Source organism: Mytilus trossulus, chromosome 10 (genome assembly GCF_036588685.1).
Source record: "Mytilus trossulus isolate FHL-02 chromosome 10, PNRI_Mtr1.1.1.hap1, whole genome shotgun sequence".
Taxonomy (NCBI): domain Eukaryota; kingdom Metazoa; phylum Mollusca; class Bivalvia; order Mytilida; family Mytilidae; genus Mytilus; species Mytilus trossulus.
In genome coordinates this window covers 28,746,694-28,773,383 of record NC_086382.1, presented here as the reverse complement: position 1 = coordinate 28,773,383, position 26,690 = coordinate 28,746,694, and the positions used below count along the sequence as shown (strand labels likewise).

The 26,690-nt window shown below is 32.5% G+C and overlaps 1 protein-coding gene across 1 annotated transcript; it reads right to left on the bottom strand.

The window, feature by feature from the left end:
- Window positions 1-7,962: 7,962 nt before the first annotated feature.
- Window positions 7,963-23,754, bottom strand: LOC134687172 (ectonucleotide pyrophosphatase/phosphodiesterase family member 5-like). Its single transcript, XM_063547222.1, has 4 exons — window positions 22,753-23,754; window positions 21,792-21,962; window positions 16,231-16,485; window positions 7,963-15,591 (listed from the first exon to the last, which is right to left on the bottom strand). The coding sequence occupies exons 1-4, from the start codon at window positions 23,645-23,647 to the stop codon at window positions 15,389-15,391; spliced, it is 1,524 nt and encodes a 507-aa protein (XP_063403292.1). The 5' UTR covers window positions 23,648-23,754; the 3' UTR covers window positions 7,963-15,388.
- Between the last annotated feature and the right edge of the window lie 2,936 nt (window positions 23,755-26,690).

The following is a 26,690-nucleotide window of genomic DNA, read 5'->3' as shown; positions in this document are numbered from 1 at the left end:
GTATATCATATTGTATTTTAATTTCATTTACGAAATGCAACCTCTGAAATAAGGTTTCGTGTCAATCATACGACAATATAGCACTACCCCACATACAAATGAAAAACAAGTATAAGAGGAAAACTATGACCAATTTGTTGTTAAAATAATGTCCTTTGCCTCGTAATTCTTATGTGGGCACACCTTCCACCGCTTTCATTAAATCTGCATCCACGTCTGCAGCAATCCATATATATTTATTTTGTGTGAATACTCTGATAGATAACGGCAACAGTAGAATACCGCTGTTCGAAATTTACAAATCGATAGTATAGACTTTAAAAATGCCCAGTCCTTCATGCCCTGAATATTGAACTGTGTTTTGGTTGACGAGTTTCACAATGGATCTCCATGCATCACAAGACCTATATATTAAATGAAAGGTAAATAACTTCAACAGTAAAAAGTATTCTTTTTAATAATTTTGCAATAAGCGTACGCAACCCGATATACAACCAATACGCAGCTCATTAAAACTGGTCCCGCTACATCATTAACGGGCTCAACATGACTTTAACTTTATAGTTTATTTTTAGTTTTTGAAGAAACAAAGATAATAAAAAAGTAATACATTGCAAATCATCATGCAAGATAAGGATACACCAGATAACATCGAATAGGTTTATTTAACACATAACTCATAATTCCCGCAGGCATAATTGACCTTAAACAGTGTCAACTATCCTGTTATGCTCGCTTTCCGTAATATACTTCCACTAATAGGATTTTTTGGTCCTCAATGCATTTCAACAGCATACATTATTTGGCCTTTAAACATTTTTTTATACGAACGTCACTGATGAGTATTTTGTAAACGAAACGCGCGTATGGTGCAAATCTAAAATTAAGATCCTAGTATCTATGATTAGTTGATATAGATACATCCTTTAATTTTTATTTTTTTTTATATTTTAAGCGTTTTTGATGGTGGTTATTTAAAAAAAAAATCATCGAACGCACAAAATTTCTAAAATGTTTTAAACATTACCATTCAGTAAACTAAAACTAGTTTATTTGAAAAGAAACGCATCCATCTGCCAGAATCAATATAACAAAAAGGCCAATATACAATGACGTCAGTCTTCGTAGGGTCATTACACCGGTTCATGTACTAATAGTAAAAGGTACCAGGATTATAATTGAGTACATCAGACGCGCGTTTCGTTTACACAAGACTCATTAATGACGCTGACATATCAAAATATTTATAAAGCCAAACAGGTACAGAGTTGAAGAGCATTGGGGATCCAAAATTCCAAAAAGTTGTGCCAAATACGGTAATCTATGCCTGGGATAAGAAAATCCTGATTTTTTTGGAAAAAAATCAAAGTTTTGTAAACAGGAACCAGCATTGATAAACGATACTTGTTGTTATGGGATTAGACATTTTTTATTATAATATTTCAGTACGTATGCTTTTATTTACCATCAAATACACAATTGACGTTTCGTATCTTAGATGCAATAAAATTGAGAATAAAAATAGGGTATATGTCCATGAAACAACAACCCGACCAAAGAGCAGATAACAGCCGACGGTCACTCATGGGTTTTCAACGCAGCGAGAAAATCTCACACCCGGAAGCACAAAATTGCGGTTGGATGAAACATGATTTATGAGATTTCAACCCTTTCCTTTACCTCTGGCTAATGTAGAATAAAGATTCACACACAAATACGCCAGTTAGACGCCATGCCATATTGACTTTCGCTAAATTTTATTTTGTTGTAGATTTATACATTTCCAAACTTTAATGCATCATTTCTTTTTATTATTCATAGAAATAACAGTTATGCATTTGTTTTTTTTTCAATCCCAATAAGCTTGAATCCTTGGTCTCATGCATCTGATTCGCGCATAAATAGATCACTGAATGAAGATTTCGAAAAAAGTTTCAACAAAATTGTCCATTAAAGTGTAAAACAAGGGGGGGGGAATGCTAACGGATCAATCCAATTTAAGTATTTTTAGATAAGCAAATCATAGAAGAATTATTCTCCGATAAGATGTATCACTTACTCTTGAATTCGTGTCATATATGTGACGCGTGATCAGATTAATGTGAAAAGTTGCGTCCTCCCGTTTTGTATCAAACCATCGAACTTTGTTTATTTAAAAAAAATTGACATTGCACTGCATATTTTCTTATCGATATCCGTGTGTGTGCCATTGACAAAATTCCACAACAAAAGTAACCAGATGCTACGCAGGGCGCAGCTTTATATATACGACCGCAGAGGTTGAGGCTAGTATGGACACAACATTCAAACTGGATACAGCTCTTAATTTGGATTGTGATTAAATAGTTGACACAGCATAGGTTTCAGACACAGAATTAATGTGGTCTAATGAACTTAAAGTGTTTTTTTTTGCTATTGAGCAATTAAGTATGCTGTTGAATATTAATCCTTTGATATTTAAAGAAATTTTCTTTTTCAAATCTGAAATAAGAAAAATTGAACCCCACCAATTTTTTCCCCCTGCCCCTTTCCAAAAATGATCTCAATTCAAATTTCTTATGGAGTTTTCAACAAAAAGTACTCATTTCAATACATCATAAAATATAAAATGTCATACAGTCATGATTTAAAATAATTTAACTACTTTTCTAGACAAAGAAAGATAACTCCAATGCAGCATGTTATATTGGCAAATTTCCAATGAAGTCATAAACCTAAAGTCGTTGACAAATTTCCAATGGAATTTATTAATAATAAAGTTTTTGGCAAATTTCCAATATACATAATTTAAGAGCAGTCTAGGTGAGATATTAAAATGAGTTTCAATTACCAACCTTACACTGCTTTTAAATTATGTTTTGTACTTTTAAGTAATTGTCCATTAACCTGGAAACTCTTTTCCCCCTTTTTGCACCTTATTCCTCAACTGTTTGAGCCATAACTCCCAAAGATAATTCTAACTATCCCTTTATGGTATTCTAATATTCAAAATTTTTCATATCAAAGAACCCCAAGAATTCAATTTTTGAAGAAATCAAATAAAGTTTAATTTTGGACCCTTTGGACCTTAATGTAGACAAATTTGAAAAAGGGACCAAAAATTAAGAAATTAAATACACGGTTAGATTCGGCATATTAAAGAACCCCTATTAATCAATTTTTGATGAAATCAAACAAAGTTTAATTTTGGCCCCTTTTGGCCCCTTTTGGCCCCTTTTGGCCCCTTATTCGTTGGGACAAAAACTCCCGAAATCAATCCCAACCTTCCTTTAATGGTCATAAATCTTGTGTTTCAATTTCATAGATTTCTATTAACTTATTCTAATGTTATGGTGCGAAAACAAGGAAAAATGCTTCTTTGGGCCCTTTTTTTTGTCCCTTATTCCTAAACTGTTGGAACCAAAACTCCCAAAATCAATCCCAACCTTCCTTTTGTAGTCATAAACCTGGTGTCAAAATTCATAGTTTTCTGTTGCCTTAAACTAAAGTTATAGTGCGAAAACCAAGAACATGCTTATTTGGGCCCTTTTTTATCCGAATTCCTAAACTGTTCGGACCAAAACTTCCAAAATCAAACCCAACCTTCCTTATGTGGTCCTAAACCTTTTGTTCAAATTTCATAGATTTCTTTTGACTTAAACTAAAGTTAGAGTGCGAACACTAAAAGTATTCGGACGACGCAGACGACGACGCCAACGTGATACCAATATACAACCAAAAAATTTTCAATTTTTGCTGTCGTATAAAAAGTAAATAAAAAATACTTCTGTATATAAATTGTTGAGGAAAACAAAAAATCCTTTTATCAACGACAAAATAGCATCACAGTCTCAGCTTTCAAGTACAGATACATGGTCAATATAATTATATAGAGATACTTTGAATCACAATCCTTTGTCAATCTTGATGTTAACATAAAATGATGTTGGGAACAAAGGGAAAATCTACATTTATAACTCGATGGGAACTGACAAAACAATGGCATAGAGCAAACGATAAATGATAAACAAACAAGTCTGCAAAACACATCATAAAAACTACAGATTGAACGTATCCAATCAAAACCAGTGGTGATCTTGATTGGTGAACAGTATCTGCTTCATGTCTGGCACCAGACGTGTTGCTCATTGTAAATATATATGCAGTGATATCACAATTGAGAAAAGAGGATAAGATTGTGGATACGAAAATTGGAACATATCAGTAGTAAATCAAATAATTAGAAACGTTCCAAAGGATGTAAATCAGATAATTAGAAGGATGAAAAACTTCACCACTTGATATACTTGGTTACGTAGTTTGTTTATAGACAGCTTTCTTCTATAAAGGGAAGCTTCGTAGGAAAAAGTAAAATCACAAAAATACCTAACTTAGAGGAAAATCAATTCGAAAAGTCCATAATCACATGGCAAAATCAAATAACAAAACGCATCAAAAACGAATGGACAAGAACTGTCATATTCTTGATTTGAACAGGCATTTTCAAATGTAGAAAATGGTGGATTAAACCTAGTTCTATAGCGCTAACCCTCTCACTTTAATGACAGTCTCATCAAATTCCGTTATATTTACATTGATGCGTTAAATAAACAGACACACTAGATAAAATAGTCAAAATATGGGTACATCAGTCATCATCGTATAACAATTTTAAAAGGGACAATTCAACAGAACACAAAAAACATCTACTATCTACGAGCACATTCATTGATTTGAGTGTCTGACGTCAGAACATTTTATACGTCACATTAATTTGTCGTTCAATGTACATACAAACAATTTTAAAATTTACATAGGCAATGTTACCATACAGGGTTAAAAAATCCGAAGTATGTAAGAATAAATTTCAGAAAGAGACCGAGATTTAAACTAGTCCAAAAGTAATATATAGAATTTATAAGAATCCACAAATATTTAATTCCACTACGCGATTGAATGATTTTGACGTATGTGGTTCAACGTATATTGTAATTCATAACAGAAATATATCATAATGACATATGAAAGAACAATATCATACTGACGGGAACCCAATCGTTGGAATATCGTAGCAACTGGGATATATAAAATCAGCTTGAATTTTCGTCAGAGATTTTTGAAACAAATTGAGGGGGAAAAAACATTTACATAAGGAGAAAGGCTCAAAGAGTCAAGTGACGGTGTATTTCTTTTATAAGAGCGTTTATGATAATAGAAACCAAAGACTCTCAAGAGCCGTCGATCACATGACTCTTCTTGCAAGGGTTTTTAAAATCATATACAAAAAGATAAAAATCAGACCATATACTTACTTAAAATGATTGAGGCTTAATTTGGTTTAATATTTGCCCCATAATTTAATAATAAATCATGGTAGCCATCTTGTACAGTAAATCAGCAACAGAGTAGCAACACTTCATCAACACCTCATAAGGAACATTTATGCGATATTCCCGTGCTTGCATTTGCTATCATGATTTCCTTGATAGAGGGTTGCTGCTCACAAGGAAGCTATGTAACCAAGAGTTTCAAATGGTGAAGTTGAAATCATCCCTTCGTAAATTTTACGGACGCCTTCACGAGTTGGTTGACCGTTATGGAATAACCGTTTCACACATGATATTGGATATGTTCCTTACGTCGAAACTACAATCCCCTTCCCTTTCATGAATGTGACCTACCGAATTAGATTATTTACCGGATTTGATATCACATAAGCAACACGACAGGTGCCGCATGTGGAGCAGGAGGATCTGCTTACCCTTCCGGAGCACCTGAGGTCACCCCTAGTTTTTGGTGGGGTTCGTGTTGTTTATTCTTTGGTTTTCTATGTTGTGTCATGTATACTATTGTTTGTCTGTTTGTCTTTTTCATTTTAAGCCATGGCATGGTCAGTTTGTTTTAGATTTATGAGTTTGACTGTCCCTTTGGTATCTTTCGTCCTTCTTTTATGGTGTCATTCTAAGCAGTGGTTTTCTAATGCCCGCGTCACACTGTCCCGATTTTTACGCCGATGGCAACACGATAATGGAAAGTTTCAAAATCGGGACTGATCGTATCCAGATCGGGCTATTCGTAGTGCCATCTTTAACCATCGTAGAACAATCGGCCACTTTTTCTAGCCTTCGGGGACAACTTCGGGAAGGGTTCTAAATTATTTAACATGTTAAAAAATCCCCGAAGGTGCGTCCGATGTTGAGGGTTCGTATTGAGTTCGTATCACCATCCTCACCATCGTAATGTCACCGGGAATGCATCTTTGAACATCGTATTGCATTCGTGTTTCCATCGTTTCCATCGGGCAGTTTTGACATTACGATGTCTACACGAATGAATCACGAAGCTACCCGAAGGTCTTACGATGGCAACACGACTTCGTGCAGCCTCGTAATCCCGTCGTGTTGCCATCGAATAAAAGTACGAAGGTGACAAGATGGAACTACGACGGCAATAAATCCACCTAAATGTAAGTTCATTTTCGCGCTAAAATACATTTAAAGTGCCATGCGCGATATGCACTGGTCAGTCTAATACGATAGTTAAGAAAGACATTCACAAAACATGGAGCTCATATCATGATTCTATGAGAACAAGAAAGGCGACAGCGTTGTTTCTATTAATTCAAATGGAACAAGAAGAGCAGCTATTACAGGCTCAGGATTTACTTTTATAAGTAAAATAAATTTTTTTGTCAATTTTTCATATCAAGTAACATAATGAAAATCATGAACGCTTCCTTTTGTCTATATTATTATGATATTCTCCTGGAAAGAGCTCTTTTGAATAAAAGGGATCAACGAACCCATTACCTTACCTTTAAGATAGATCAGTAAACATGGCATAATTATGGGTGATTATTCAGACTAGTGCACACATTTTACAGTTCAAACAAGGCACCCCCTCGTATGTAACATATGGAGACAAATATGGACTCTATATTTGTATATGACACATGCAGAAAATGGTAAATTAAATATGCATATTTGATACATAAACTATTTTTTTAGAAATCAACCAAAACATTCAGTAACTGGAAATACCTTTAATATTGTCTTTAGAACCAGCAGGTAAAAAAATTAGCAACCAATTTCATGTGTATTATGCTATTTCAAGGAGAGAAAAAAACAAGTCCATCTGTATGACCTTGACCATTGGCATTGAACGTGAAAAATGTCAGATCATTACAAGTAGGAACAATACACCAAATGTGGTTTAAATCTTTTGAATCATATTGGTTTTTAGAGTGTCCACAAGGGTGGTATCATCATCGTAATCCATCGTGTAGCCTTCGTGATCCATTGTGTAGGCTTCGGCTGAGATATGAATCTTAAATACCCGTCTTCGGTTAACCTTCGTATGTCCATCTTTTGCTATCGTATATAATTTCGGCACCATCGTATAGACTTCGTTATTCATCGTACTTGCTTCGGTCACTTTTTGGATATTTTAACGAGATCGGGACCAACTTCGTTTGAACTTACAATTTTCGCATTCGTGTGCTATCGTATATAAAAATCGGGACAGTGTGACGCGGGCATAAAAGAAGACTTTTGCATGTATTTTCCATAGGGTCCTATATTAAACTTACTCCCAAATTGCGGCATTCTTGGATGATGGATCGGATACAAAGTAACAACATTTGGTTAGCCCCTCATCAGGAACATTCATGTTATGTTTCTTTCCGTTTAATGGTTCTCTGGAAGAAATTCAGAATGTACAAAATTACTGACGACAGTGACAGACGGAGACGACAATGCCAAGTGATGAGAATAGTCTATTGGCCTTACAGGCCAGGTGTGCTAAAAGGCTATAATGTGCGCGGGCATTTGTCATAACATGAGGTGATTGGCTGTCATTTACTGGACTTGAAACCAGCACTTTTGACTGAAAGAAGAATGTTGAACTCAGCCCCAACTCTATTCTCATGTCATGAAACAATCTGATGTCAGTATCGAGTCTGAAACTCCTAAATAAAAAAGAACAGGTTTTAAAATGTTTATTTCGTAGAGAAAAGTAAACAAAAACACAAATAAAATACAATAAACGTCATATGAGCCTATGCTAAAAGAGGTAATAATTTATTCCAACAAATGTGCGGACCAAAATAAATAATTGGTAACATTTTAATCCTAGCAATGTAATATTGCTCTGCTATTTTTGTCAAGTTGTTGAGAACAAGTTTATGTTTATCTTCATGTTATATCTATGCTTAAACTCAAATAATCCATCAACATATTTTCAGCACTTGAAAAATGTCATAACTTTAGGCATTACAGATAAAATATTTCTATGGTTTCTTAATTTTTTTCTCTATCTTTAAAACAATATCAATAGTAAATCTAATATGACAATTTATGTATCTTGTTAAATGTACAATCTCATATATTAATGCATTCAAAGGTTTTGCCACAAATATGTATAGATTACAAGACATGTTATAATCTTTTTATCACATATTTAAGTTCTGCAGAAAAGAGAAAAAAAAACGTAAATTATATCAATTTTATGACACATAAAAGGTAAAATCTTAAGCAAATTATCACAAACGTGTTAAGGATGCAATGACGTCACGTCATAAGGAACAGGGCACAATATGGATATGTCTTTTTTGCCCCGGGCAATTTTGAGGTTATTGCATATGCAAAACCTAAGGTATTCATAACAAATATGTGATAAAATATTATTATAAAGTATAAAGAAGATAAACTATGTTTGCTAATGAGACACCTGAGACCACATTATGTAGAAAATAGCAAATATAGGCCACAGTATGGACTTCAAAATGTGCAAAACCCATATCACATAGCAAGCCGTAAAACGTCATAACATGACAAAATATAAAACAATTTTAACAAGAAAAACCAACATCATGATTAATGTACAAAACAATTAATGAAAAACAATATTATATACAGCAACAAGCTACAACTACTTACTGAAATACAGTCTCTTGACATGGGACATACAAAACAGAATGTGGTGGGATTAAAAATGTTTTTGAGTGTCAAATCCTCCTCTTACATGGGACAGTAGTGCATCAGTTGAAAAGGGCACTGCCTCAACAGTTTGATAAAAAGCAAAAAAAACCAACTAAGGTGTAAATTGGAGGATAAAACCAATATATGAACATTGTCAGAAAAGATAAATTTATTTAAAGCTTTTCATTCTGTTTCTAAAGCTAAAGCTAATAAAAATACATTTTATAATTTCTGACAATGTACATAGCATGTATAATATATATATTCAACAAAATATGAGTCTACAAATGTGCTAATGATTTCCTATTTAATAATTTTATGGAGTGTATAGCTGTTTAAAATAGAACACTTTTATAGTGATATCAAAAGTAATAAACAAAACAATAGATATGTAGACATTATGTATTCCTCTTAATCAGGCAAAACATAGCAACATCTTAATGCATATATTGTGATATTTGGAAGAAGTTGAATTGCAATGAATCCTGCATTTTCTTTCCCATAGAAAACACTTTGAAGTTAACCGCTGAATGTTATATCAGGCAAAATTTATTTAAGGAATGACTGTAATATTTTTTCTGTCTATGAAGAAATAACATAAAAAATTTGGTGCACACTGAATAACACGTAGCGGGTTATTTAACAGTGTGCACCACATTTTTTATGTTATTTGGAATAGACAGAAAAAATATTATAGTCATTTCTTACAATTTAATTCTAAATTCAATTTTAAACCGTAGAAAACCATGAAAAAACGTTGATGACGTCACGGTCACATGACTGAATTATGTCTATGGGCTCATAACAAATTAATGTCAGCCAATCAGGAGACGCATTACATCCAAAATTAAATTATTACTGTATGTTCTAATTAAATATTTCCAGAAAATGATTCAAAGTTTTGTGATTTCATGTTTTAATTAATACTAGACATAAAAAGCAAATTTGTTTTTAATTGTCCGACATTATAATTATAAAGTAACATCAGAACACAGCAATATAGCATGTAACGTTTAATATTTGAATAAACTGCAAAACTTATATTTTTCTAAATATTGGCCTTGATAAAATCAATCACTTACGTATAAATTGCTAAAACAAAATTGCCTCTGTTCATTGCTATCAAAAAACAGTTATACTTTTTCACACAATAGTTTTAGGTTTTTTAACAACATTTTTTTATACGTTTTGTGAATTACAATCTTTCATTTCCCTTAGGTGTTTGCTGACAAAATATGAAGCATCTTACTGACTTGTAAAAAAAAGCTTTGACAGGATTGTAAACAATGCAGCGTACATTACAAGTTAGTCTAAAGACTCAGTTAATAAAAATCAGACATAATTATTTTCTGTCATCTTGAAATTATTTTTTTTTTAAAACATAATACACACAGAATTGGAATGTAACAGAACCTGAAAAGAGGATAAAAATGCAGTTTTTGGAATGCAAGAAGTACTATTAAAATATTCTAGATTAGCAATATGATAAAAACATTGTTAATCCTTTCCTCTGTAATGACACCTTTTGACACCACCCCCTTAGTGTATTCCTTACTTTATACTGTTTTGACGCCTGTGTATTGCCTCAGTTGAAATATTTTGCTTACAAAAAATCTGTATCAGACTAAATAAAATTTGTATCTTATGTAAAAAGAATATTCATTGATGAAATATTTGTTTTCGCAATGCATTAATACTTTAAACCTGATAAATTTTTTTGATCGAAAAGTTCCTATATGTGAATTTAGTATGTACAGCAAAAATGTCCATGGAGGAAAACCATGTGTTTTTGAAAAAATAATATATCTATACATTAAATTCATGATTATTATTGGTAAATACATATAGCCAAAAGAAAGAATCTATCATGCATAAAGTAGCAAGTTAAATGCATTTTCAAGACAAGAATATGTTGATGTTCGTTCTATGATAATCAACCCTGATTTTTACTATAAATCTGAAACATTGAGCAGAATTTGTACACACATTCACAAAGGAAGAGTATCCAGGAAAACAATTGTCACCCTACCCCCATCCCTGTACACTATATTCTGTTTCTTAGCTGACCACTCTTAGCTCTTACTTTAAAATGCTGCATAGAAGAAGCAAATAATAATTTTCAAGGTTTTGGTTTTACTCAGATGGGGTTTGAACCACGCTGAAAGCAAAAAGGCCCTAGAAAGAACATGGACTTTATGAATTAAATCATGCTTACTATGACTTGAACAAAATGCTAAATAATGGTACAAACAAATGCAAAAAGCCAAATCAACAAATTGTCAAAATATAAATGCTTGTTAATAAATTACCTAATAATGAGTGAGTCAAATACAATGTAAAATTAAAATTCTGTAAAAACAAATATATACAAAAACATACATTCAAATGAAGCAAAAAAATACATAAACACTGTTTCAGATTAAAAAATTCTCATTCATGTTGTAAATAGTTTGAAACATATTGTACATTGAAAAATAATATTGCAACATTCGTGGTAAAGTTCTTTTTAGAAATTAAGAAATCACAAACAGATACCTTTTTTGTTTACTCCAAAGCTTTGGATTACCTTTAAGTAACAGATTTCATAATAACCTTTTTTGTGTTTAGTACAGCAATTCATGTATAAATACAAATGTTTAAAATACAATACACCTTAATGCTAATCCTGGCTGACCCGGTGGCTTGAACTTTTGACGTCAACAACAATCACTTTTCCATTGTGGCGTCATATAATTTGTTTTATGACGTCAAAATTTTACAGGAACCTGTGTGATATTCAGTTATGGCGGATAAATAGCGATAAGGTGTATCATCACTCTAAAAAAACAACTTACAGTTATTTTTATCTCACATTTCTTCTTTTTCAAATACTGTACATGTTAAAATTAATCAATTTGTGTGTTTTTGAATTGAGATATTTTAACATCAGACATAAATGCATAACAAATTATTTTGATTTTAAGAAATGTTGCATTCTATATTTCAACTATGTTTTTGTTTGTTTAGAAAACCATGGAATTATTATATTGACAGGAACTACAACGATTAATTAGCATTGATTTATAACCCGGGTAGCCCTGTAGAAAAGATATGGAAACTCTCTAATTAGTACGCTGTTGTTAATTTCTTTTGTGACTATCTGCGATGCCGCGGTCATAAATTGACCAGCAATACTTCTTATCAATCACGTGGTTTTAATGGAGACAGATTAACAATAGGACCTGTCGGAAAACACCTTTACTTACTTCAATCGTGTAGGTATACCTTTATTCGTATACAATGTATTTAAACAAATCGACTGATGCATAAAAAATGAAAATCAGCCCAGATTTATTCATTTTACAACGATTTGAAATAGTGAGAGACATTATTTTATTAGTTTGTGGGTGAAGTTTAAATCGCGATTAAGGTGTGTTCCAGTTAACTCCGGTTAACAATAAATATATATGATAAATATTAAGACTGTGAAGTTTAGAGTAATATATATGGTTAAGTCACTGGATAATCCTGGAAAGTAGAAATTTCCAGTTTACAATATGAAAATTAATCGAGCAAGTACCAATCAACAAAATACAGCAGAAGCAAACAGAGATCTATAACTATGTTGTATAGCTAATTATGTAATACATTTATGTTCACTAAAATATGTTATCACTATCCCACCAAATGATACTGGTAAATATTATTGAACCGTCGCACAAGAATTTGTATAATGTCACAAAAAAATCCTCGAGTCCCAGTACTAAAAAAAATCAACACATCTGGGTTCAGCTGAACATTCGTATATACCAACCAATGATCTTATTCTGGATTTAGAGCGAAGCTTAATAATTCCTACAATTATCTAAAATCTCTTTTATCTTTTGATTTTATCAGAACGATCATTTATAATCGTCTTAAATATGCAGGAAATGTGTGCCACTCAGTAGAGTAAACACGGTAGTTATTATTATAATTCACAACTTGCGATATATATATATACATATAGTCAAATTTCTACCGAAAAATAAATCAATAAAAATGGGGCATTTATTCAATAAATTTGGTACAAATTTCCATCGTCACTGTGTCTTTCCAAAGAATTAATGATGACTCGCATTAATCCATCAATCACTTAATCGGCACACATATGCACTTGTAAGGTAACGGAATCTGCTGAGGTTTGCCGATTGCTGTTTCCCAAGAATTAATCACAACTTTCTATTCCTTCTTTTATTTCCGTAATCCCAATAGCAACCGAGAATGACAATATTATAGGGCACCACACGCTGGTACGTAAATAACCTGCCATGTTTCAAGCTAATTAACATGTCATTAAATTGTGTGCAGCATCGCAGATGAAACGTTTGAAGTCGGGTCGTAGTAGTTCTTGACAATATAATACTTCCATGATATAACCATTGTCATTATTAATATAAAAACATGGCAAAAATTTCTGAAATGACAGTACTTTTATGTAATGGATTTCACAACAATTTTGGGGGTATAAAGAACAACAAATCTGTATTTATTTTTTACAATAAAGAAATTTATTCAATACTGATAATATTCTAGTAGTATAATTAAACACCAATCATTATATCATATCATTGTAATCACAATGTACATGTATTATGCAAAGAATGTTATTAGGCAACTCAAATCATAACCTATTTCTCAAAAAATATTTTCTGAGGTACATTTTATTATTTTTTGTTTATTCTACAACTAAAAGTCCATTTGTTTTCCAATACCAAAAAACAAGAAAATCTGCAATAGCTGATGTCAGGATAAACTCTTTATCTTCAGAAATAGCCATAGCTAATTAAGATTTTGCTATTCTCTCTCTCTCTCTCTTTCTTTCTTTTTAATACAATGGCTAATGCAGAATTTTAATCATACATGTAGATTAAGTGATCCAAAAATATATCAAAAGTTGTTGGGAATTTTAAATGACCAAGAGCCTGTGTTGCTCACCTTGGTTTATGTGCATATTAAACAGATAAATTCATAACACAATTGTGTTTTGATTATGGTGATGTGTTTGTAGATCTTACATTACTGAACATTCTTGTTGTTACAATTATGAACTTGGCCCAGTTATTACAGTGGAAAATATTTTCTAAAAGTCTACAAAAAATTATGAAAAATGTAATAAATTGACTATAAAGGGCAATAACTCCTAAAGAGGTCAACTGACCATATCAGTCGTATTGACTTATTTGTAGATCTTACTTTGCTGAACATTATTGCTGTTTACTGTTTATTTATATCTATAATATTATTCAAGATAATAACCCAAAACAGCAAAATTTCCCTAAAATTACCAATTCAGAGGCAGCAACCCAACAACAGGTTGTTCGATTCATCTGAAATTTTCAGGGCAGCTAGATCTTGACCTAATAATCAATTTAACCCCGTCAAATTTGCTCTAAATGCTTTGATTTATGAGTTATAAGCCAAAAACTGTATTTAACCCCTATGTTCTATTTTAAGCCATGGCGGCCATCTTGGATAGTTGACTGGGTCACCGGACACAATTTTTAAACTAGATACCCCAGTGATGATTGTGGCCAAGTTTTGTTTAATTTGGCCCAGTAGTTTCAGAGAAGAAGATTTTTGTAAAAGATTACTAAGATTTACGAAAAATGGTTAAAAATTGACTATAAAGGGCAATAACTCCTAAAGGGGGCCAACTGATCATTTCGGTCCTGTTCACTTATTTGTAAATCTTATTTTGCGGAACATTATTGCTGTTTACAGTTTATCTCTATCTATAATATTATTCAAGATAATAACCAAAAACAGCAAAAATTTCCTTAAAATTACCAATTCAGGGGCAGCAACCCAACAATGGGTTGTTGAATTCATCTGAAATTTTCAGGGCAGATAGATCTTGACCTGGTAAACAATTTAATCAATTTAATTCCTGTCAGATTTGCTCTTAATGCTTTGGTTTTTGAGTTATAAGCCTAAAACTGCATTTTACCCCTATGTTCTATTTTTAGCCATGGCAGCCATCTTGGATGGTTGACCGGGTCATCGGACACAATTTTAAAACTAGATACCCAAGTGATGGTTGTGGCCAAGTTTTGTTTAATTTGGCCCAGTAATTTCAGAGGAGAAAATTTTTGTAAAAGTTAACGACGACGCCGGAAGCAAAGTGATGGGGAAAGGTTATGAATGTCCTCTTAATGCAGGGGGTAGACCCCTTCTAATGTAAAATATGTGTAACCAGATCACACCTAAAACATGTTACCAGGAGTCAGTTTCACAAAAAAAACTTACGACTAAGTTCGATTGTAAGTTATGAACAATTGAGTAAACTTACGACCAATCTTAGTCGTAAGTTTTTTTGTGAAACCGACTCCAGGTCAATGATTCTGGTATGGAGGTAGAAACAAAACTTTCATCATGTTTATTTAACTACTCTAAATAGCCTCAGATCTACATTAAAATTCTTCGTCAGTGTCTGTCCCTCCCAGTAACGGCTGTTTCCCTCCATTTACTGAAGAGGAGCTATATTTCAGCTGCATTGCCATTGGTGACAAGGAAGATAATCTCAATCTTCTATGTCGATGAATTCTTTGTTGTCGACATGCAGCTATACTAAATATTCCTGCTACTGTTGCTATAAATACCAGTAATACAATATCTACAATAAATTAATATAATTTGAGTTATTATACAATTTATTTTATGTTTTACGTCCATTAGAGACAGGTACATGTAGTTTGTTCATGCATCATGTGCATATGGTTCATCTTGATTGATTTTAATGCCACTTCAATCATTGTTCTATTTTTGAGATGGTCAGTTTGTATTGATGGTGGACGCCAGAATCATTACACGCAAAATTAAATGTTTAATGGAGAATATTTCTGTTATCAGATTGTATGCAGACCTTAGCAAAACCATAAAATCAAATATCCTGGAAAATACAATTTTTCCTCTACCAACGAAAATTGGTACATTGTATCCACAAATTTAAATGGATCCACAGTATCAGTAACACATTATTTTCTCTCTTTTGGGATTCCACACTTCTTTAAATATGATTATTTGAAAAGTTTCTACTTACAAAAATATGGTTTATTTAAACATTTGTTGAACCCAAACATTGTAAGACTGAGCATGAAGGAGAATTTCTCGTTTAAATCCTATATAGATCACTTTTGAAAGAGAAGTCACTTCTTTCTATGATATTCAAATAGTGTGAGCCCTGAATAAATACAGACTTACAAAGGCCAGAGGCTACTTACTTAACATAATGCAAATAAATTTGTTTACTTACAAATAAGGAATGTTGAATCATAGCTTAAAAAGCTTTTGGATTTATGAACAGCAGATTTAACCACCAGTAAACTCTCCACATTTTCCAAGGAGCCGTTATTTGGAGCTGGATTAATTCCTAGGATTTCACACATTAATGGATAAATGTCCACATTGTTAAATGTGTCTATGGAGAAGCCCTTTTTAAATGATGGTCCTCTTGCAATGAAAAATGGATGCATGTCTTTAAAACTGTTATTGTATCCATGATTACCTTCTGAAAAACATAAAAAATAATACTTTAGATTTAGCTCTAGACATGTATGCTAATAAATGGGGATCACGTTAAATAAAACCACTCTGTCAGCTACATGTATGCATTGACAGTTATCTCCCCAGGCTATTTTAGTATTCAGCTCTGTGCTATTAGGCAGACTACGGTGGTATCTAAACAAATATCAGAGCTATTGTTTTTAGAATTTTGAACTTTCCAGTTTTATTCTGTACAAATATATAATAATATTCAAATCATGTGGTGGACTGGTTGATTTGTAAGAGAGATTGTTTACTCAACCAACAAAATTAAATGTTGGAGGATCAAGTTCAATAAAAGAACTAAATGGCGTCATTTGCAGATCTTTTACTGTCAAAAAGACGTTTTTCTTTCTATGTTTCTTATAATTATAATTTGAAGTAGTTGATAACAGATCATTTCAACTACATTTTAACTTCTACAATATCTATCTCTAAATTTGAGGTTGACATTTTGTACAGTCCCTTGTCTATTGTAGATTTGAAGACCTGTTATAAACTTATAGGTATTATGTGGTTCATAAGTGTTTTCTCGTTTCTCAATTTTTAATAGATTAGATCCTTATTTTCCCAGTTTGAATGGTTCTACCCTAGTATTTTTTGGGGCCCTTTATAGCTGCTGTTGGGTGTGAGCCAAGGCTCTGTGCTGAAGGCCGTACTTTGACCTTTAATGGTTAACTTTTATAAATTGTTAATTGGATGGAGGGTTGTCTCATTGGCACTTATACCACATCTTCCTATATCTATATTTTGCCTTTCTGTAACACCTGGTTCTTGTCTCATTAACATTTACAACACATCTCCTTTCAGATAAAAAATAATACTATACATGTACATGGTTATACAAGGGTAGAAATAAATCTATTCTTATAACATAACCAAACATACATTTACATTGTGTCATTGTGGTCATGGATCAAATTTATATGTTCAGTGTATTGTTTGTGTTAATACATGTATTATATGTCTTTTGATTGAGTTAAGCCATTTCAATTGATATTTTTAAAGAGTCTTTCTATGTTGTGATGTTATACATTTTGTACTATTGTTTCAGGTGAGGGTGAAGGTTGGTACATATTAAAACAGTTAAACCCACTACATTTGTTTGCACCTTTTCTTAGTCAGGAACCTGATGTTCAGTAGTTTTAATTGTTGATGTGGTTCCTAATTGTTTTTCCTTTTTTATATAAATTAGACCATTAGTTTTACCGTTTGAATGGTTTCCCACTAGTCATTTTTAGGGCCCTTTATAGCTTGCTGTTCGGTGTGAGCCAGTGTCTGTGCTGAAGACCATAATATGTTCGATAATGGTTTTACTTTTACAAATTGGATGGAGAATTGTCTCATTGGCACCAATACCACATCTTCATATACATTGTATCTACAATGTATGAACATACATTTTGTACATTGTATCTACCATGTATGTAATATACATGAAATTTATAGTCCACAAAAGAGTGTATAATATAACTAGAGGCTCTAAAGAGCCTGTGTCGCTCACCTTGGTCTATGTGCATATTAAACAAAGGACACAAATGGATTCATGACAAAATTGTATTTTGGTGATGGTGATGTGTTTGAAGTTCTTACTTTACTGAACGATTTTGCTTCTTACAATTATATCTATCATGAACTTTGCCCATTAGTAACAGAGAACTATATTTGGTAAAAATTTACATAAATTTACCAAATTAATGAAAATTGTTAAAAATTGACTATAAAGGGCAATAACTCCTTAAGGGGTCAATTGACCATTTAGGTCATGTTGACTTATTTGTAGATCTTACTTTGCTGAACATTATTGCTGTTTACAGTTTATCGCTATCTATAATAGTATTCAAGATAACCAAAAACGGCAAAATTTCTTTAAAAATTACCAATTGGAGGGCAGCAACCCAACAACCAGTTGTCCAATTCATCTGAAAAATTCAGGGCAGATAGATATTGACTTGATTAACAATTTAACTTCTTGTCAGATTTGCTCTAGATGCTTTGGTTTCATAGTTATAAGCAAAAAACTGCATTTTACCCCTATGTTCTATTTCTAGCCGTGGCGGCCATCTTGGTTGAATGGCCAGGTCATCGGACACATTTTTCAAACTAGATACCCCAAAGATGATTGTGGCCTAGTAGTTTCAGTGGAGATTTTGTAAAAGATTACTTAGATTTATGAAAAATGGTTAAAGATTGACTATAAAGGACAATAACTCCTAAAGGGGTCAACTGACCATTTTGGTCATGTTGACTTATTTGTAGATCTTACTTTGCTGAACATTATTGCTGTTTACAATTTATCTCTATCTATAATAATATTCAAGATAATAACCAAAAACAGCAAAATTTTCTCAAAATTACCAATTCAGGGGCAGCAACCCAACAACCGATTGACCGATTCATCTGAAAATTTCAGGGCAGATAGATCTTGACCTTAAAAACATTTTTATCCCTGTCAGATTTCCTCAAAATGCTTTGGTTTTTGAGTTATAAGCCAAAAACTGCATTTTACCCCTATGTTCTATTTTTAGCCGTGGCGGCCATCTTGGTTGGTTGACCGGGTCATGCCACACATTTTTAAAACTAGATACCCCAATGATGATTGTGGCCAAGTTTGGTTTGATTTGGCCCAGTAGTTTCAGAGGAGAAGATTTTTGTAAAAGATTACTTTAATTTACGAAAAATGGTTAAAAATTGACTATAAAGGGCAATAACTCCTAAACAGGTCAACTGACCATTTTGGTCATGTTGACTTATTTGTAGATCTTACTTTGCTGAACATTATTGCTGTTTACAGTTTATCTCTATCTATAATAATATTCAAGATAATAACCAAAAACAGTAAAATTTCCTCAAAATTACCAATTCAGGGGCAGCAACCCAACAACCGATTGACCAATTCATCTGAAAATTTTAGGGCAGATAGATCTTGACCTGATAAACATTTTTATCCCCATGTCAGATTTCCTCAAAATGCTTTGGTTTTTGAGTTATAAGCCAAAAACTGCATTTTACCCCTTTGTTCTATTTTTAGCCGTGGCGGCCATCTTGGTTGGTTGACCAGGTCACGCCACACATTTTTTAAACTAGATACCCCAAAGATGATTGTGGCCAAGTTTGGATTAATTTGGCCAAGTAGTTTCAGAGGAGAAGATTTTTGTAAAAGATTACTTTAATTAACGAAAAATGGTTAAAAATTGACTATAAAGGACAATAACTCCTAAAGGGGTCAACTGACCATTTTGGTCATGTTGACTTATTTGTAGATCTTACTTTGCTGAACATTATTGCTGTTTACAATTTATCTCTATCTATAATAATATTCAAGATAATAACCAAAAACAGCAAAATTTTCTCAAAATTACCAATTCAGGGGCAGCAACCCAACAACCGATTGACCGATTCATCTGAAAATTTCAGGGCAGATAGATCTTGACCTGATAAACATTTTTATCCCATGTCAGATTTCCTCAAAATGCTTTGGTTTTTGAGTTATAAGCCAAAAACTGCATTTTACCCCTATGTTCTATTTTTAGCCGTGGCGGCCATCTTGGTTGGTTGACCGGGTCATGCCACACATTTTTAAAACTAGATACCCCAATGATGATTGTGGCCAAGTTTGGTTTGATTTGGCCCAGTAGTTTCAGAGGAGAAGATTTTTGTAAAAGATTACTTTAATTTACGAAAAATGGTTAAAAATTGACTATAAAGGGCAATAACTCCTAAACAGGTCAACTGACCATTTTGGTCATGTTGACTTATTTGTAGATCTTACTTTGCTGAACATTATTGCTGTTTACAGTTTATCTCTATCTATAATAATATTCCAAGATAATAACCAAAAACAGCAAAATTTCCTCAAAATTACCAATTCAGGGGCAGCAACCCAACAACCGATTGACCAATTCATCTGAAAATTTTAGGGCAGATAGATCTTGACCTGATAAACATTTTTATCCCCATGTCAGATTTCCTCAAAATGCTTTGGTTTTTGAGTTATAAGCCAAAAACTGCATTTTACCCCTTTGTTCTATTTTTAGCCGTGGCGGCCATCTTGGTTGGTTGACCAGGTCACGCCACACATTTTTTAAACTAGATACCCCAAAGATGATTGTGGCCAAGTTTGGATTAATTTGGCCAAGTAGTTTCAGAGGAGAAGATTTTTGTAAAAGATTACTTTAATTAACGAAAAATGGTTAAAAATTGACTATAAAGGACAATAACTCCTAAAGGGGTCAACTGACCATTTTGGTCATGTTGACTTATTTGTAGATCTTACTTTGCTGAACATTATTGCTGTTTACAATTTATCTCTATCTATAATAATATTCAAGATAATAACCAAAAACAGCAAAATTTCCTCAAAATTACCAATTCAGGGGCAGCAACCCAACAACCGATTGACCAATTCATCTGAAAATTTTAGGGCAGATAGATCTTGACCTGATAAACATTTTTATCCCCATGTCAGATTTCCTTAAAATGCTTTGGTTTTTGAGTTATAAGCCAAAAACTGCATTTTACCCCTTTGTTCTATTTTTAGCCGTGGCGGCCATCTTGGTTGGTTGACCAGGTCACGCCACACATTTTTTAAACTAGATACCCCAAAGATGATTGTGGCCAAGTTTGGATTAATTTGGCCAAGTAGTTTCAGAGGAGAAGATTTTTGTAAAAGATTACTTTAATTAACGAAAAATGGTTAAAAATTGACTATAAAGGGCAATAACTCCTAAACGGGTCAACTGACCATTTTGGTCATGTTGACTTATTTGTAGATCTTACTTTGCTGAACATTATTGCTGTTTACAGTTTATCTCTATCTATAATAATATTCAAGATAATAACCAAAAACAGCAAAATTTCCTCAAAATTACCAATTCAGGGGCAGCAACCCAACAACCGATTGACCGATTCATCTGAAAATTTTAGGGCAGATAGATCTTGACCTGATAAACATTTTTATCCCATGTCAGATTTCCTAAAAATGCTTTGGTTTTTGAGTTATAAGCCAAAAACTGCATTTTACCCCTATGTTCTATTTTTAGCCGTGGCGGCCATCTTGGTTGGTTGACCGGGTCATGCCACACATTTTTAAAACTAGATACCCCAATGATGATTGTGGCCAAGTTTGGTTTGATTTGGCCCAGTAGTTTCAGAGGAGAAGATTTTTGTAAAAGTTAACGACGACGGACGACGACGACGGACGACGGACGCCAAGTGATGAGAAAAGCTCACTTGGCCCTTCGGGCCAGGTGAGCTAAAAAGCTTTAATACCTCCAATCTTGGATTTATTGTGACTTAATGAGTACCCCTCATCTGTCACTAACAAAAGAGGCTGTATTCTTCTGTTATGTTTAAAATGCATGTCATCTGGAATGTCAGCTTTTTTAAATACTGTTAAATGTGGAATGTTTGATAATTTTTGGTACATTTCATCTTCTTTACCTACAAAAGATACATGCATAAATGTAAAAAAAATATTGTCATACATTGTAAGTGTGATATTTCAATGTTATTAAAAAAAAATCCATTCCTGTTGTATAATAATTTACCGATCAGTATGACAAGTTGAATCAATATTTCTCTGTATAATTTCAAGCATAAACATGATAGAGCCACATGTAGTTTACAGCTTCTTTTTTATAATCAAAGATATGTTTTTAATAATTGAGGGGGGGTACATTTTTTAGGTCAGTAATTAAAAAAAAAAGTATCAGACAAACAATCACAAGTTTTCATAAATATACACATAGTAACACTTTGATTCTAAACATTTTGTTTCTGTTGTATGTTTTACATATATATATGTGTACATATATATCTGCTGTACATTGAACTTTTACTTTATTTTTTCAAGATAAACTACCTGTTCCTGTATTTTAATATCTACATGTAAAAATGTAGTGTCTGATGCTGATCATTTATTTACCTCAATGTTTAGGATCACACTGGGCATTGCCAATGTTGCAAATTGTGATTTTTTTACTCATGTTATTTGAAGTGGCAACAAATACTGCTGCAAGCAATTTTATGTATTACTATTAGGTTTATCTAAGACTACATGTAAAGTCTGGTATCTCTTATGGTGATCATTGTGATGCTTTTATTGCTTAATTTAAAGTCTTGTGTGATATATCCAACATACATTTTTTTATCGTACTAGGACAAACTAATCCCACAGGACTGAATGAAACAGTTGAATATAATCAGTTTGTTGGTTTACAACTCTATTTACCTGGATAAGGAAGCACACTACCAATAGGATCACTTGAAAATATTCTATAGTCTAATGGTGAAATATAATCATCTAAATTTATCATTTTTGATTGTGGAGTTGAAGCCATTCCATGGTCACTTGTAATGATAATATCAGTGTCATCTAAAATTCCTTTTTTGTCCAATTCATTTAGAAGATATCCAACAGTTTTATCTAACTCTATGACTTTCTGATTTATTTCTGGATTATCTGGTCCCACTTGATGACCAGTATGATCTGGTTCTTCAAAATATAATAATCCTAAATTTACAGGATATTTATCGGTAAACCACCGGACAATTGTGTCAACTCTTGTTTTGTATTCTACAGTACGGTCATATGGTAAATATTTGAATGGTAAAACACCTTTGACTGGTGCCTGATCACCAGGCCAGAACATAACTCCGGTGCGTCTACAGTTACCATGGTAAAACTCATTTTGAAGTTGATTTGTTACCCATATTGGTTCCCCTCCATTGTCGAACCATTTTGAACTTTTTTCTTGATTTTCATTATAAATGTTAAAAGTTTCATTTAGCACCGGATCAAACATAACATTACCGACAATGCCATGACTTTCTTCATATAAACCAGTCACAATAGTGTAATGATTTGGAAAAGTTTTGGTTATGAATGCATTTTTAATACCATTTCTTGCATGTACACCTTCATTCATTAATCTATGAAAATTTGGTGTAGAATGCTTTGTTTCATTTCTCGATAGGTAATCCCATCTAAAGCCATCAAATGAAACTAATAGCAAGCGTGGAACTTTTGTATCAACTGCTGCTGCTAGAATCAGAATAAAAAAGGACAAACAGATTAGTAAAGTTGATATTTTAGGGAAAGGAACTATTCTGTGGATGAAGAACATTTCAAATTAAGTTGAATGTCTAGAATATAATGAATGATTTATCTTCTACATCCTGTTAAGGTCTATTTAGGATCTTTGGACAGAAGTTTCGGATGAGCTGGCCAAAATCAACAACAGGAAGTACACAATAAATACTAATTCTGTCCATTTGTGGTACAGCTATAGTTGGTTTCCGGTTATTTTTATAAGAAGTGATTTAAAAAGTATTTTATGTAAATTCTAGAAGTGGTGCACTATAAAATAAATGTGAACTGCGAAAAACATTTAAAACTAATATTCATTACATAAAAGGATATCCCGGCCCGGGTGACATAAAAAGCCGGGATGTATTGCTAGTAGGCTTATATAAACCAGAGACAATATCTGAAAAAGTCGATTTTCCATGTCCCCAACTTCACCAGCAATTATTTTTTTATTCAACCATCTTTTTTGAAAATTTCAAGTTTCAGTATAAACTAAATTATATAACGCACCAACCCCTGACAATTAAACACTCATTCTTATATTTCTTCCAATAAAATATTGTAATTTAAATGTTCAACCCCCCCCCTAAAATCATGTTGTCCCCTGTGTTTTTTGGAAAACTAAATCATTCAAATAATATCCAAATTTATTAAGCAGGCGTCCGATTCTCACATATATGATAAATTATATAATAAACTTGCCCCTCATTTGTCTTTTTATATTATAACTAGAGCATGTAATAAAATTTTGCAAATTTTAAGAGAAAAAAAAGTTGTCCCCAGGGATGATTTCCCTCCTGTTACCACTAGGTCTTTTTTACCAGTGGAAACGTTTACAAGACCAATAGTTATTTTCCCATTATGTATTTTGAAGAGCATCATTTTCTGAATGCATTAGTACAAAGAAATAGATGGAAAGGCGGCCAGGTTTGAAAATTCAAGCCCATCCAAGGTACGAATTTATAGAAAAATACTTTATGGTGTTCTATCCTGTTATAGCCTTTTTTTACACTTTCTGAGAATAATTTTAAGTGTGCACCACAACATTAGGTGTGTTTTTATGTCATCTTTTTAAATGTTATATGTCACAGGAAATACACTTACATTTAATGTGATAACAAGGACAAAAACTATCGCGTAATTCCTTTCTGTTACGTTCTGTCATGTTACCTGATAAAAAGTAACATCATAACCATCATCAGTAACAGGAAGGATGCTAAAGACAATTTCACTAAAGAATCAAAAAGTTTATCTACTATATGCCAACCATTTCATTTAATGTATGTTATCACCACCTTATCAAATAAATTTAAGAAATAATTCATGGGGGCTTGGATATATCATTCATGTCCAGTGCAGGATGTTTATTCAATATTGTCGACATCGCGATATCTACAATGTTAACACGATATCGTGTCAACATTGTTTACATTGTTTGAACCCTTATATAATGTTTACATCGTTGACATCGCGATGTATACAATGTTAAAACGATGTTGTGTCAACATCGTTTACATTGTTTGAACTCTTATATATTGTTTACATCGTTGACATCGTTAACATCGCGATGTTTACAATGTAAACACGATGTCGTGTCAACATCGTTTACATTGTTTGAACCCTTATATATTGTTTACATCGTTGACATCGTTAACATCGCGATGTTTACAATGTAAACACGATGTCTTGTTAACATCGCTTACATTGTTTATGAAAAGTCATCTCATGTAAAGCATTTCATAGTGCATGGAAAACCATGTACTATGAAAATTAGAGGGCAAAAAAATGACTTTTCATTGGACGAGAAGGGGTGAGTATGTTCGGTTTATTCCTTGAATGCCAACATCCTTTGTTCTACCGACAATTTACCTGTAAAATTATGTTGGCGTTCAAGGAATATGTGCAAGTAGTTATCACAACAAAAGTGCATGCTTATCAAAACAATCATACTAATTAAACAAATAGATATTTACAGGTAGCTAAATCTAGTACATGTTTGTTAAGTTGTTAAAAATCATATTTTGCTGCTCCTGCTTGAACAAATATGGATTCTCTTAAAATGAAACTTTCAAAAGTGTTGCATCACAAAGTCAGGACAGTAAGGATCCAGTTTGCACACATTCTACAATAGACTCTTTGGACTTTGAAGTGGTTTTTTTCAATATTTCTATAGTTGTGTGTGCTGTAATATCCTACCATATTTCTGATATAATTTCTTGAAACTTTGTATCTCCTGTTAGATTACTATTTTGTTTATTTCAGTTTGTTCATGATATTTTTCTTGGTTATACAATTACACTTTTTTTTTTATTGTAAGTGATTCGTAAAAAAACATTTTTTAGTTGTTTGACATGTTTGCAACTCATCTGAATTCTTTTTACCATATTTCATGAATTTTCTTGAAGCTTTTGTAGAGTTTCCCGCTTAGAAGTGAATCAGAAGTTATCAAATTAACTTTTTTATTTTTTTATTTCATTAATTGTACAACTGAAATCTTCATATAGTTTATGTTAACTAATAAAATATTTAAATTGATATGGAACTAAACAAATCTCTTATATCCTTTATTTAGTTTGAAATAATTGTATTAAACTAGTAAAAATTTCATTATTTTTTTAATATTTCTTATGTTATAAATGTATTCATTCCAAATAAAAAAAAAATTGTATAAAGTAATAAAACGTTTTAATTTTCTTTATTTCTTTAAAATTCATAATAATTTTACCCCTTAAATCTTCTATTTTTCCTTATGAGAAAGATTAGTGATAAAATGTTTCATTTCTTTAAAGTTCATTAATTATTTTTTAACAGTTAAATACTTATAAAACACCTATTGTTATTATATAAACATCTATGTCATCTATTGAAATATTTTTGTTGGCATTCAAGGAATAGGTACCATATAAAATGTTGGCATTCGAGGAAGGCACCGTATGTTATAAGTATAATTATATGGCTACACTTGACAGCTTGGGTGTCAAACATACTGGTAATCAACGATGTTTACCTCCGGCTAACTACCGTTGTGTTATCAAAACGATGTGTATTGGGAATATTGAAATACTTTTTTGTTACTTCCC

Coding starts and splice junctions, on each gene's coding strand:
- LOC134687172 (XM_063547222.1), bottom strand. CDS start 23,647: ATGTTCTTCATCCACAGAATAGTTCCTTTCCCTAAAATATCAACTTTA. Junction 21,963..22,752: donor TAGTGTGCTTCCTTATCCAG/GTAAATAGAGTT, acceptor TATCTTTTGTAG/GTAAAGAAGATGAAATGTAC. Junction 16,486..21,791: donor CAATAAATCCAAGATTGGAG/GTATTAAAGCTT, acceptor TATGTTTTTCAG/AAGGTAATCATGGATACAAT.